The sequence below is a fragment of the Rhinolophus hipposideros genome (genome assembly GCF_964194185.1).
Source record: "Rhinolophus hipposideros genome assembly, chromosome: X".
NCBI lineage: Eukaryota > Metazoa > Chordata > Mammalia > Chiroptera > Rhinolophidae > Rhinolophus > Rhinolophus hipposideros.
Window position 1 is genome coordinate 115024412 of NC_138046.1, and position 13763 is coordinate 115038174.

At 38.7% G+C, this 13763-nt stretch overlaps 1 protein-coding gene across 2 annotated transcripts in view; it reads right to left on the reverse strand.

Moving 5' to 3' along the window:
• Positions 1-13763, reverse strand: part of PPEF1 (protein phosphatase with EF-hand domain 1) — a 114222-nt gene that overhangs the window by 52658 nt on the left and 47801 nt on the right. For both annotated transcript variants that reach the window (XM_081043410.1, XM_081043411.1), the window contains 2 exons: positions 7881-8008; positions 5086-5146 (listed from right to left, as the gene is read on the reverse strand). In XM_081043410.1, coding sequence (XP_080899536.1) covers positions 5086-5146; positions 7881-8008 — 189 coding nt within the window. The remainder of the gene's footprint in view (positions 1-5085; positions 5147-7880; positions 8009-13763) is intronic.

Below are 13763 nucleotides of genomic sequence, written 5' to 3' on the forward strand. Positions count from 1 at the left end.
CTATCTCCAGCCAATGCTTAGTTTAGCTCTTAGCTAAACTAAGAGCAATGACTATTGGATAGAAAAAATGTAAAATTAAAGTTACTTATGGCCAGTGTGATGAAAGAGCTACACTCAAGAAAATCAGTTGAAAAACTCCAAGAATTGGTAGGAGAATTAAAATAATACAGAGGTTAATCACACTGGTTTGAATCACAGCTTCACCACTGATGAGATGAATAACCTTGGGAAGTTAACCTTCTAAGCCTCAGTAGTCTCATCCGTAAGAAGGGGATAATAATACTAATCTCACTGGTTTGTCATGAAGACAACGAAATGACATGTTTAAAGCACTTAAAGACATGGCATATGGCAAACACTTAGTAAATATCAGCAATAACTTCATTAATGTTATTATTCAATAGTAGCACAATAAAAATAAATAGATATAAATCAAAAGGTTTACCATATACCACCAATAATAATTGGGGAGATATAACGGGAAAAATATCTTATTCACCACAGCAACAAAAAATATAAAATACCTGGTCTGATAAGACATTTTGCTAATCCGAGAAGCAAAAAGAAAAGTCAAAACAATACTTCCACACACTCCATTCCACTCCCCACTTCACCAGTCTCTGTTTAAACCTACTGCTATGTATAGCGGCTTTGGCTTTCTACCTGTGGGAGGAGGCTGACTTGAAAAAGTAGACTGGGAAACAGATGTGTAGTCTCCCCAACAAGTCCTATGAACTGGTTTTGAGCAACTAAAGTAGTAGGACACAGAAAAGAACTGCTTCCAGGTCACCTCTCACCTTTGGAACACCCAGAATGTCGATGTACCGTGTCCCTCAGAGTTTAAACCATTAATCTGGCTCTGGTATCTGGAAATGTTAAGTGACCTTCTGGCCCCTAAATATACCTTGCTTAGGGGTCACAGCACTTCTGCCAAGTGGGTGTAGGTGGAGGGTATCTGGAACCTTCCCACCAAAGAGGGCCATCAAAAAGCAACCTACAGTAATGTGCACCGTGATGACTCCAGTTCACAGTACTCTAGTGTATATTTCCAAGTTGCTAAGAGTATATTTTAAGTTCTCAGCACACTACACAAAAATTGTAACTCTATGAGGTGGTGGATGTGTTAACTAACCTTATGGTGGTAATCATTTCATAATATATACATATATGAAATCATTACATTGTCCACACATTTATACAATGTTATATGTCAATTATGTTGCAATAAAGCTGGAAAAAAATTTAAATGAAATCAACCTATAGCAATAATCTATAAATCTTTTTTTCTGCTACATACAATAATTAAATCAATATGATTCTAGGACTCCATAATCGAGAGATGGATGTATAAGGGAATAGACAGCACAGAAATAAGCTCTATTAACCATTTTTAAATGAATATACTATGAAGTAGATACTACAAATCATGTGGAAAAGATATAAATTATGAAATAAATGTTGTAGGAAAGATGGCTAACTACTTGGAAATTTTCCAACAATTTGTAGTTGTGTTTTTTAATTGTTCTTAACCACTAGGCATCAAAATTTCCTTTTTAGCTTTTTAGTTTAATATAAACTAGTTTAATATAAAAAATCCAAAATTTATTAAATGTTAAACTTTTTTAAAGTAGAAACATAAAAAAATGTACAAATACAGGCATAGCAATCATATTTTAAATACTTCAGGAACTTCTAAGTTTAAAAGCAGGATTCACAAAGAAAAAGATACTTAGACTTGAAAAGAAAGATATTTTAAATAATTAATGGATGAAAATTTTCCAAATTTAACAAAAAATATCAACTTAGATATCAAGAAGTTCAGCAAACCCCATGCAGGATAAACAAAAAAATAAAACCTCATCAAGGCACGTTATGGTTAAAATGATGTTTTCCAATATTTCTTAGGTTAGTTTTTTTTTCTTCGCCACCTCCTTCAGGTGATTATATTATCCATTTGTAATACAGTTAAGTTCAATTGTCAGTGTGCATTTTACTTTGGAAACATACACACACAGACACACACACACACAGACACTTCCTATTTTTAATTAATGTTTTTTTAGGGATATGAAACAGCATAGTTTTAAGAGTCAGAACTACAAAAAGGTATACTCAGAGAAGTGTCACTGTCCCCTCATCTCTTCTACCCAATTTTCATTCTCCCATTCTTTCTGCCCTGCTCCCACTTATTCCCCCATCTCTTGTAGGATAACAATGTCATTAGTTTCTGGTTTATTCTGTATTTATTTTCGCACAAATGAGTATGTGTCTGTGTGTGTGTGTCTGTGTCTCTGTGTGTGTGTCTGTGTGTATGTATGCAAAGATTTCTTAAACAGGATACAGAAAGCACTAATCATAAAGGAAAAGAACTGTACTACATTGAAATCAAGAATGTCTATTCATCAAAAGACACCATTTAAAGACTGGGGGGATAAAAGCCAAAGACTAGGAAAAGGTATTTGCAATATGTTCACCTAACAAAGATTCATGTTCTTATATTTAGAATACTTAGAGAACTCATACAAATTGGTAAGATAAAGGCAGATAACCCAACAGGAAGATGGGCAAAAGACCTGATCAGGCACTTCACCAAACAGGAGGTGCACGTGCCTAATAAGCATACAAAAGGTGAGCAATTTCACTGCTCACCAGGGAAATGCAAATTAAAGCAGAAATGTGACACCACTACATAACTGCCAAATAGCTAAAATGAAAAGGACAGACAATTCCAAGTGTTAGTGAGGATATGGAACAACTGGAACTCTCATACACCGGTGGCAGTAAAACTTGGTATAACAACTTCGTAAAATTGTTTGTCAGTATCTAATAAAGCTGAACATATGCATGGCCTATAACCCAAAACCTCCACTCCTGAGTTGTAGTACATCTTTATAATAATGGCCCCCAATGAAACATGCCTCCTTGTATCCCTATCCCCATATGCTACTGCTGCTCCCTGCAAGAGACAGATCTTTCCTAACCCCTCTGAATCTTTAGCTAGCCTTGTGACTTGCTTTGGCCTACAGAATATGGCAGAACTGATTTTGTGAGAGTTCCAGAGCATAGACCGTAAGAGGCCTGGCAGCTTCTGCCGTTGCCCTCTTGGGATCCAGCTGTCATATAACGAAGTCTAGGATATCCTTTAGGACAGAGAGGCTGCATGAGGAGAATTAAGGTGTCCAAGTCCATAGCTAACATCAAAGTCCCAGACATGTAAGTAAAACCACTTGGACGTCCCTGCCCCACCCAGCTAAGTTGAGTGAGCCCAACAGATACCACATGAAACAAACACAAGTCATCCCCACTGAGCCCTGTTCAAATGCCTGACCCACAGAATCACAAGCAATCAAATGGCTTTTGTTTTTAAGCCACTAAATTTTGGGGTGGTTTGTTATGCAGCAATAGATAACTGAAAATGACTACAGAGCAATATAGAAAAGGAAAAGGATATATATGTTCACCGAAAAGGACATGTACAAGAGTATGCATAGCAGTACCATTAAAATTACCAAAACGGAAAACAACCAAATGTCCATGAACAGTAGAATGATAAATTTTGATATATTCGTAAAACGCAGTATTATTCAGCAATAAGAATGACCGGATGGCAACAATATGGATGATTCTCAGAAATATTACGTTGAGTGAAACAAGCCAGACTCAAATCTCTGTGCTTCCATTTATGTAGAGAAGTTCAAAAACAAGCAAAACTAATCTAGGATGTAGAAATCAGGAAAAGTAGTTATGGGGGTTGGGTAGTGATTGGGGGGAGGGGACAGGGGGCGTTATGTGGCTCTGAGAATGTTTTTCTTTCTTGTTCTGGGTACATATTACAAGGGTGTTTACTTTGAGAAAATTTATCAAGTCATGTACTTATGATTTGTGTACTTTTCTACAATTAAAGTTTTCATAAGAAGATTAAACCACTGTCCCCTTCTTTGATGAAAAAAAAATTAGCATTTTTAAATCACCTGCAGAATTTTTTTAAATGCAGATTTTTAAAAAATACAGAGCCTGAGTAAATATCTCTGGACTGTAACCCAGCCATCTGTGGCTATGAAATCTCCATAAGTGATTCTGATGCACGGCCCAACTGAAATATGATTATTATTTCATTTTATCATTATATTCTCTCTAAAAAATATTTTTGCCAAAGAACATGAAGCACAAACAACTCTCTTCAAATTGCAATTATCTAAAAGAACGAAAATGGCAAAATATCCATTTCCACCCACTCCCCACTCCTCAGGTTTGGCTATTCAACCATTCAAAAAGCTTCCATAGATCATTAAATGCTTTAATTATTTTCATACATATGTATTTAGCTCAAAGCATGCCATTAAAACGCCATTCTTTTGCTACTTCAAAGGGTGCTCACTAGATTATTTAAAATATGCTTTTAAATGCCATAAACGTCTTTAATTAGAGCAAAAAATAGTTGGCCCAAAGTAAAGAAAAAAGTTTTTAATCTAGTATCTACCTTGAAGATAACCGGCAAATCTGAATTTGCAGAAGAAATACATGCCTTGTGAATAACTATTATTCTAAAATCATTTTTGAACCACACCTAATTGCCGGTCTCTGATATGATATATTTAGTCATTTCAGAATGACTAAATGATAGATAAACAGACAGGTAGATAGCTATGCAGAAAACAGAAACACGATGGGGCCAACTGTGTTTAATCCACCATTTCCCCCTAGATCTGTTCCATGAAATACTCAAGGTATTTTGATCTCTCAGCACAAAAGTTTCATGGATAAAAAAATCAGATCCTCCTTAGTAAGCTAAAATTGTACATCAATAGATTGTGGTCAGAGAAGGTATTCAACAAATTAATGCTGAATGAAATCTAATTCAGTTTTTTGAAAGTGAAAAACATAAATGGTCAATTTAGTTGACACCAATCAGAGGGGGGAAGAAAAGCCAGCTGAACTGAATTTACCAGTTTGGTGTCACATAGACAAGACAGGCTTGCATCTTTTAAATTGCTTAGTGTTCTCCCATCTTCAGAGTTTACATCCCTTGATGAGAACAATTCAATGTATAATGACTGCTTTTCAAAAGACAAAATTTTTACTTACTGCGATCTTTCTCGCGGGTGTGTCTGTAGTGTTCCAACATGAAGGAAAAGAAATTGGATAGCTGGACAAAATAAAAATACATTAATCAATTAATGAACCCCAAACAGCTGTGTGGCAAATGCTGTTGGTGTTCCCTGAAACTCCTCTTTACTCTTCTAGGGTACTCATCTCCCAGCTGCCCTGGGTGCTAATGGGTTCTACCTCTACCTGTTCCCCTCCTCGCAGGGATTGCCCTTGGCAGATGGGCGACACGTCCCCCACAGTTGCATAGGATATCATATATCCCTCTCCTGGGGAGCTGTCCATAGAAAATGACTAACTGAAGCAAAGGTACTACAGCCTAGCCCCCACCTCCCTTGTCACTGGGCAGTACAAAATCTGTGATGCATTTCACTCTTCAGAGCTCCCTATGGGATCAGGCTGAGGTCAAACTTGTCCAGAAATCACATTTTTGCCTAGTTTCTTCCCCCATCCTATCTGGCTTTCTTCACTCCCTTATAGGTTTTTCCTGAGAACACTCTCCCAGGAAATCACTTGTACCAGTAAACCTGTCTCAGAGATTCTGTTCCTGGGAAACCAACCTAAGACAACTACTAGATTTTGTTCATTATGATCTCTTCTTTTCCTTTTGGTAGTGAGATTAAGAGCTAAGGGATACTCTTCAATATCAAATATATTTGTGAAATGAAATAAGGAGGAAGGGAGAGAGGGAGAGAAAGCTGGAAATCCACCAGCATTCCAACCATCACCGAGATGTCTACCAATTACCTGCAAAGACCTGCATTTATACAGCACAAATAACTTCTTCTCCAAGCTCTGCCTCCCATGAAGAGTGAACACTAAAGAATCTTATCATTCTGGGAGTAGGTGTGGGAGTTCAGGGAAGAAAGACTTTCCATAAAAATATCAAAATGTATGATTTTAATACTATTGATGGGTTTATCAATTAAGAGTCAATAGAAACCACAATGAAATACCATTTCACACACTCTAGGATGGCTATAATCAAAATGTGTCAGCAAAGATATGGCAAAATTGGAGCCCTCATACACTGCTGGTGGGAATGTAAAATGGTGCAGCTGCTTTGGAAAACAATTTAGCAATTATTCAAAAAGTTAAACACAGATGACCCAACAGTTTCACTTCTAGGTACACACCCGAGAGAACTGAAAACATATGTTCACATAAAAAACTTGCACACAAATATTCACAGTAGCATAATTTACAATAGCCAAAAAATGAAAACAATTCAAATAATCTATCCACTGAGGAATGAATAAACAAAATGTGCTATATCCATACAATGGAATATTATTCAGCAATAAAAAGGAATGAAGGAGGTGGCTGGTTAGCTCAGTAGGTTGGAGCGTAGTGCTAATAGCACCATGGTTGCCGGTTCGATCCCTACATAGGCCATTGTGAGCTGTGCCCTCCTTTTAAAAAAGAAAAAGAGAAAAAAAAAGGAATGAAGTACTGATACATGCTACAACATGGATGAACCTTGAAGACAATATGTTCAGAAAGAGAAGTCAGATACAAAAAGGATCACATATTGTGTGGTTCCGTTTACATGAAAAGGCAAATCCATAAGGACAGAAAACAGATTAGCAGTTGCCAGGGGCCGGGGTTGGGGAGAGACTGCTAATGAGTATAGAGTGTTTTGCAAGGGTTGAGGGGTGATGAAAATGTTCTAAAATTTATTGTGGTGATGGTTACAACTTTGTGAATATGCTAATGGCCATTACATTTTACACTTTAAATAGGTGAACTACATCTCAATACATCTGTTATTTAAAAAGAGTCAATGTTAAAGAATGTACTAATACAGGAATGTATGTACATAAAGCATATGGATTTGAGAGCTCACTCTACCTTTATATTCATCACTGTATTCTACAGTGCTTGAAATGACAGCCCACCTGTGAGCTCCTAATTAGGACAAAGGGAGAATCTAAGTGAATCATAGTATATCATTTTTATAGCTGCCAATACCTTTCATTCTTTTTGAAACTTTCTTAATTATTTTTAAAGGTTATGTGATAAGTTAATTTACAGATAAACATGATTATTGAAAACTACAAACGATACAGAATGAAAATGAGAATTCCTCTCCCACTCAACTCCCACCCATCAATACCACTCCTGTGCCCAGAAATAACCACTATAAACACTTTATTGTATATCTTTTTCCAGACTTTTGCTGTATGTTTAATTTTCTTTCACATATATGGGCGAAAACTCTACATTTTGTTCTACAAGTTAATTGTTTTCATTAACAGTTATATTGGAGATCTTTCTAAGATCTTCTTGTTAAAAAGTACTTTTCTATTAAGCATCACAGCTGGATTTATGTGTCATTTTTGCAAGCGTAAAAAAGGCCTTCCTATCTTGAAAAAGGCCCATCTATATTTTCTTCTAGAACTTTCAAAGGTTTGTTCCCAGGAAATTCTTCTATTTTTTTTAACTTTTTAAAGTGTTTTTTCCTTCATAAAGTAACAACTTTACTTCCTACTGGGGCACGTGCCCCAAAACAGAATAAGACCATTTTTTTATTAGTTAAATAAACATCTGGCAGCCCTCCTAAAAATGTGAACTTCAGAACTGAAAAACACTATCCTCATCCCAAATCATACTTTCTCTCAACAGCTAGCTCCAAGACAATGTCATTGTATCTTCTATTAAATCCTTTCACCAAGGTTCCTTAGCTTAAAATGGACCCAAATTGTCATTCTTTCAAAAACAAGGGGTAAAGAGAAGCGTGTTACCAAACGAAGAGACAAACTTGCAAAACAGACCTGCAGTTGGCTTTGTTCATCAGCATATTCGATGGACTGGAAGATGTTGAGGGCGGAGCGTTCTCTGGCCTTTAAACGAGCTCTGTAACGTCGGTACCAGTTTTGGATAACTAATGCAGCAGCCAGTGCTGAAGATCCACAGGACATGAAAGTCAGAGAAAAACAATTACTATGCAGCTATGGGAGGAAGCAGGTGCATCAGAAAAAAAAAAAAAAATCAGTCCACCCGAATTCCTCAATTCTAAGAACATAAGAACTACAAACAATGAGATTTACCTTCTTGTTTTTGTAATACTCCAATACTCAGAGAAGAATGATGGCACAGCCATCAAGAGTTGAACTTTTGGAGCAAGACTGTCTGAATCCCAGGTCTGCTGGTTACTGTCTATGTGACTTTGGGTAAGTTATTAAAACTCTCAAAGCCTCAGTTTCCTCATCTGTAAAATGGGGATGATAATAGCACCTACCTCTGGCACTACATAGGCATATAAAATCTGCATATGCCCTATAAAATAGCAATTCCATTCTTCACTATACACCCCAAAGCAATTCTCACACAGTCCATAAAGGAGCCATATGACGATAAATGTTTCTATGTGTGGAAGTAGGAAGTTTGACACCAACGCAAGCTGGCTGTCCATCACTAGGAAGGACAATGTGTATCTGTGGTAGGTGTAACCATGGAGTATTATGCCACAAGTGGAAGCAATGGGTTAAATAAATCCATAGCAATGTGAATGGGTTTTTTAAAAATTGTGATTCGGTTAAAAGAGTTATTAAAAAGTTAAGAGACAATAAATTTAAAATACACATACACAAAACCACTGTGTATATTTCATAAGAATACACACAAAGGAAAAGATACACACTAAACCTAACAAATTGGTTATTTATAGGGGAGTGGTGAATGAGCGTTGGATACATGGATAAAGGGGAATAAGCAAATTAATTAACATAAGGATCTTGCACAGACCAACAGTAACAACGTATAATGAATTGAGGAAGTATAATTCACTCCAGCTTCTGCACGTGAGAGTCAGTTGATAAGAGACAGATGGATAGGTGAACACACCTCCCTCCCTCATAGAGTTACTACTGTGTTTCCCTGAAAATAAGACCTAGCCGGACCATCAGCTCTAATGCATCTTTTGGAGCAAAAATTAATATAAGACCCAGTATTATGTTGTGCTCTGCTGTGCTGTGCTGTACTATACTATACTATACTATACTATATTATATTATATTATATTATATTATATTAAAGACCTGGTCTTATATTAAAATAAGACCAGGTCTTATATTAATTTTTCTCCAAAAGATGCACTAGAGCTAATGGTCCAAGTAGGCCTTATTTTCAGGGAAACATGGTATGAGGACAAAATGCGATACTACAGGTGAAGAGTTTAGCCCAATGCCTGGTGTAGAGCACATGCTAAATAAATGGAACCTGTAATGATAAGTATTGTCTTGTTTGTGGACTATTCAAGCACAAGGACTCCTTCTGGGGCTGGTCGCCTTTGAACCATCCTGTAACTTCATAGTTTTGAAGAAAGAGATCAGCTGAAAGATAATGACATTTAAAATATATTCTCTTATGCCTTCCTCAAGTTTTAGAGTGAAGAGTAATCAACCAACACCAGCTGGCTCCTTTTATTCGTGCTATAATTTTTCCCAGTTAGCACATAAAAATTAAGAATTGACTATAACAAGGACAATTTTGGTTCTGAAAGCAGGAACCCAGCCTCCAGTCCAGCAGCCTTGCTTTAGTACTGTGTGGTACACCGAGTGAGTAGACACTAGTCATCTGAGGCTGTTCATTTATGAGCTTCTTTAAGGCTCTCGGGTTCCAGACTCTCATTTCATTATTCAGTTTCCAGAAAACCCAGGAAATAGACAGAAGGTCAAGTGTCATGATCTTTATAGGGGGCAAAAACCACAGGAAGAAGAAATAAGAGTAACTTGTTGGATGTTGCAAAGCAAACAAATGGTGACACCATGGCTGAAATCTCATGTTCTCACCATATCATTACGGAGAGCCTGGGATCGATCACCTGAAAGTTAAGTTCTGTGGGATAGTCACTGTCATGTCAAACCAACCCTCACCCCGGAGGCTCTCTGTTCACCAAGCACAATGTTCCAGTGCTATTTACTGAGCACTTACTGAGGGCTAGGCCATGGATTCATTCCCGCAGTCCCTGCCACACTGGGAAGCTAGGACAGAGACTAAATTAAGGTCACTTAGCCAATGAGTGGAAATAGACGGTAAGGAATTGAATCCAAGGCTCACTGACCCCACAGCCCAAACTCTTAACCTCCATAGAGCTATTGACCTTTTTCTGTGCCTCAGTTTCTTCATCTACGTAATGATGTAGTGGAATAAATGATGTGTAAAGTTTCTTCTATTTAGGATTAGTAACATCAGTAATAAATCATCAAGCTTGCTATTATTTTTATAACTGGTAATTGAACCAAATAGTTACCATATGTTAAGGATCTACTGTTAAGATATTTAGTCCTCACAAGTACTATATCTCCATTTTACACATAAGGAAACTTCGGGTTTAGAGACGCAAGGCTCTTGCGCCAAGTCACTTATCTAGTATGGACTCAGGTCTTCCAAGTCCAAACCCTGGGCTCTCTCTATTATATCCAGTTACTTCATTCCCTAATCTATGTGTACCTTTCCTTCCTTTGAATAATAGCCACCATTTACTAAGTGCCTACTACGTGCCTGGCACTAACCTAGACACATTACATATACCACTACTACAACGCCTCCCACGTAAGGGGAACGGGGCCATCTAAGGCCTCTCTCCCATCTTTTGCTTCTGTCCAGTCCCTTGCCGGGACCCAGGCCACTTCTCAGGGGAGGAGGAGTTGCTAAGCACACAGTACATTCATCTTTTATTAGTGGGTGTGAGTCCTGCACCTTGGAAAGTAGACAGCCATGCTCAGTTCCCTGTCTCTTGTACTTCCTCTTCTACTCCAAAGTCAGTAAGCTGAGCCACCCTCAATCCCCGCCCTTGGGAATCCACCATCTCTGTTTACGTTTGCATTCCTGTACCTGAGCCCCTACACCTGAACATGAATGCCACTTACTCAGCTATCATGTGTCAGTTCTCACCCCACACATCTCTACTCAGCTTGCTGGCGCTGAGGCTGGGACCCTACAGGCCACATTTCCGCCTTGCCAATTGCTCCATGTTTGGCTCTTGCCAATAAGGGCAGTAGAAGGAGATAGCGAGGCCAGAGGAAGGACGGGACACACTCCTTCATGTCTACTTCCTGTTCCGGCTAGTGTAACCTAACACATGCTCTTCACCCCCAGAGCAGATTCAGCACATTGGATCCACTTTGCAGTTTACCCAGCACTTGTAAACCCAGCCTCACGGCAGCCCCCCCAGACACACGAGCAACAGCTGAGCAGCCCCTCTTCTCAAAGGTCTGAGTGGCAGTTCTGCAGCACCTCTCTTCCAAGTTACTAAATTTTAATAATTCCAATCTTTCCCCTTTGTTCTCTCAGCCCTACAGGTGGTAATTTTCCTGCAGCTGCTACCTTCATATGCCTTAAGAGTTCTTTTTCAGGGACGCTTTCAGTTACCAAGTAATAATTTGATCCCTAGTTGACAGTTGTTTCCATTCAGTTCTCTCCATTCAGAATCACTCTTGGTTTCTGCCTCCTGACTAAACCCTGCCTGATGAGCTAGTCCCGTGGAGGTGGGAAAAGTAGGTCCAGCTTGGGCCTCTGCCTCCAACGTCCTGGGCGCTCCAGCTCAGGCCCTTACACTAGAGTGCCACGTTGGGATTTTTGAGTACTTGGGCAGCCGTGATTAAAAAGACCTTGATCCACATTCTGCTGTTGCTGCTTGGGCATACAGTTCTCATGGCACGCTCTCCAGGAGAGGGAAGGAGACTGGCAGGGCAGGGTTGGGCATATCTACTTCACACTGCTAAAAGCTCACCACTGCAGGGCACCCTAGCCAGCTGAGGACCCTCCTCTGGAGCAGAAACCTCCGAAATGGCAAAGAGTAGAGCTCAGATATGATGGACCCTGCTTGAGGGGGTCGCTGGCTCCAAAACCCTGAACCCTCCCCACAGAGCTGAAGATCAGTGTCGTCCAGTTCTGAACCTGTCAGACAGCTTAGGTCCACTTTTGGTCCTATTGTTTCATGGTATAACAGGGCCATCGTCCCTGTCACCTTAACTCCAGGTAGAAAAAAGACAAAAAGAAAAGCTTTGCCTTATGTGCCCCAAGAGCCTTCTATTTTTGTTTCTAGGAGGAAGCAACAGCATAGGTTTAATTAGGTACCTGGCCAATTTTCTGTGTCTGGCATAGGTGGTTTCTCTATTGCCAAGCTGGGGTTTCCTTTGTTTTTTGTTTGTTTGTTTGTTTGTTTTGCTCTTTGTTTTCTAATGGCTTCTTTAATCTGGCAACGACCATTATCATGGTATTTTGTAAGAAGTTAAATATCCACATAGGGGGTCAATGAGCAAAACAAATGATAAATTCAGAATATTTGCTTTGTAGTGACAGGCACGGTGCTTGGTGCTTTATATGGATAATTTAATTTGATCTCATCCTCCCAACAATCCTATCAAGTGTCATTATCCTTATTTTACAGATAAGGAAACTGAGACTCAGAAAGAAGGGTCGCATCACTTGTCAGTGGGAGACTGTACAGTCAAATGTAGATCTCTGTAATTCCAGAACCTGGGCTCATTACCATTTTGCTAGACAGCCCAGTGTGGCATTTGGAATCAACCATAAAAAAATGAGACAGTATGTAGACCAGTATCTCCCTCCTACATCTTCCCCACCACATGTTCCCTATACTCTTTACCACCTCGATTGTTCTCCACAACACTTTTTACCATCTGACATTCTATATAGTTTATGTTTATGTGTTTAATGTCTATCATCCCCTATTAGCTAAACTACCTGAGAATAGGGACTTTATTTTGTTCACTGCTATAGCCACAGCACCTAGGGCAAGGCCCAGCAATGGATATTTGTTGAATGACTGAATTAAAGAATGAATAGATACTTTCTAGGGCTGTTATAATAATATATAATAATAAATTAGTAATGTGCTGATATATTAGTCATATACTCATTGATTGACTGATTGATATAAAATGCTTAGTATAATGCCTGGCATATAGATAGCACTCAATAAATGGTAGAAACTTTTTTTCAAAAAAGTAAGGCAAAAACAACAGGTAATAGTCGCTCCCAGGCTAACAATTTCTAGTGCCCCCAAAGACTTCCTGATTATACATAATATTTCGTTAAAAACTTCACAAACTACTATGGACAAACAGACTACCATCTTAGCACCCAAGAGCCAGGAGCAAGAAGAGCCGTGCCAACCAGGACCCACAGGGCTCACTGCCTTAGAGTACACAGTCTTGGCTCAAAAGTCACCTTCTCAGTGAGGCCTTTCCTGACCACCCTTTTTAAAATGGCACCCCTCCCCCACATTGCCTGTCTCCTTCCTTGTTTTCTCTCTAGAGCATTTATCACCATCCGATATAGCATATGTTTTACTCATTTATTATTGTCTGCCTCCCACTAGAATGTAATCTCCGTAAGGACTGGGATTTTGGTCTATCTGGTTAACTGCTATATCCCCGGAGTATGGAACAGCCCGTGGAACATAGTAGATGCTCAATAAAAATTTGAATGAATGAATGGATGAAATTACTGTTTAGTTAAGACTTTCTGTGTTGTGTTTCTCTTCATGCTGACTGGCGGAGTCTCATGTTGGTTTGTTTTTATTTTTGAAATAGGAGTTTATTTGACAGATCTTTAAACAAGAAGCTTTATATTCAGAACGATAAGACATTTAAAGACTCTGCTTTTGAAATTCTGGCGGAGGCCTC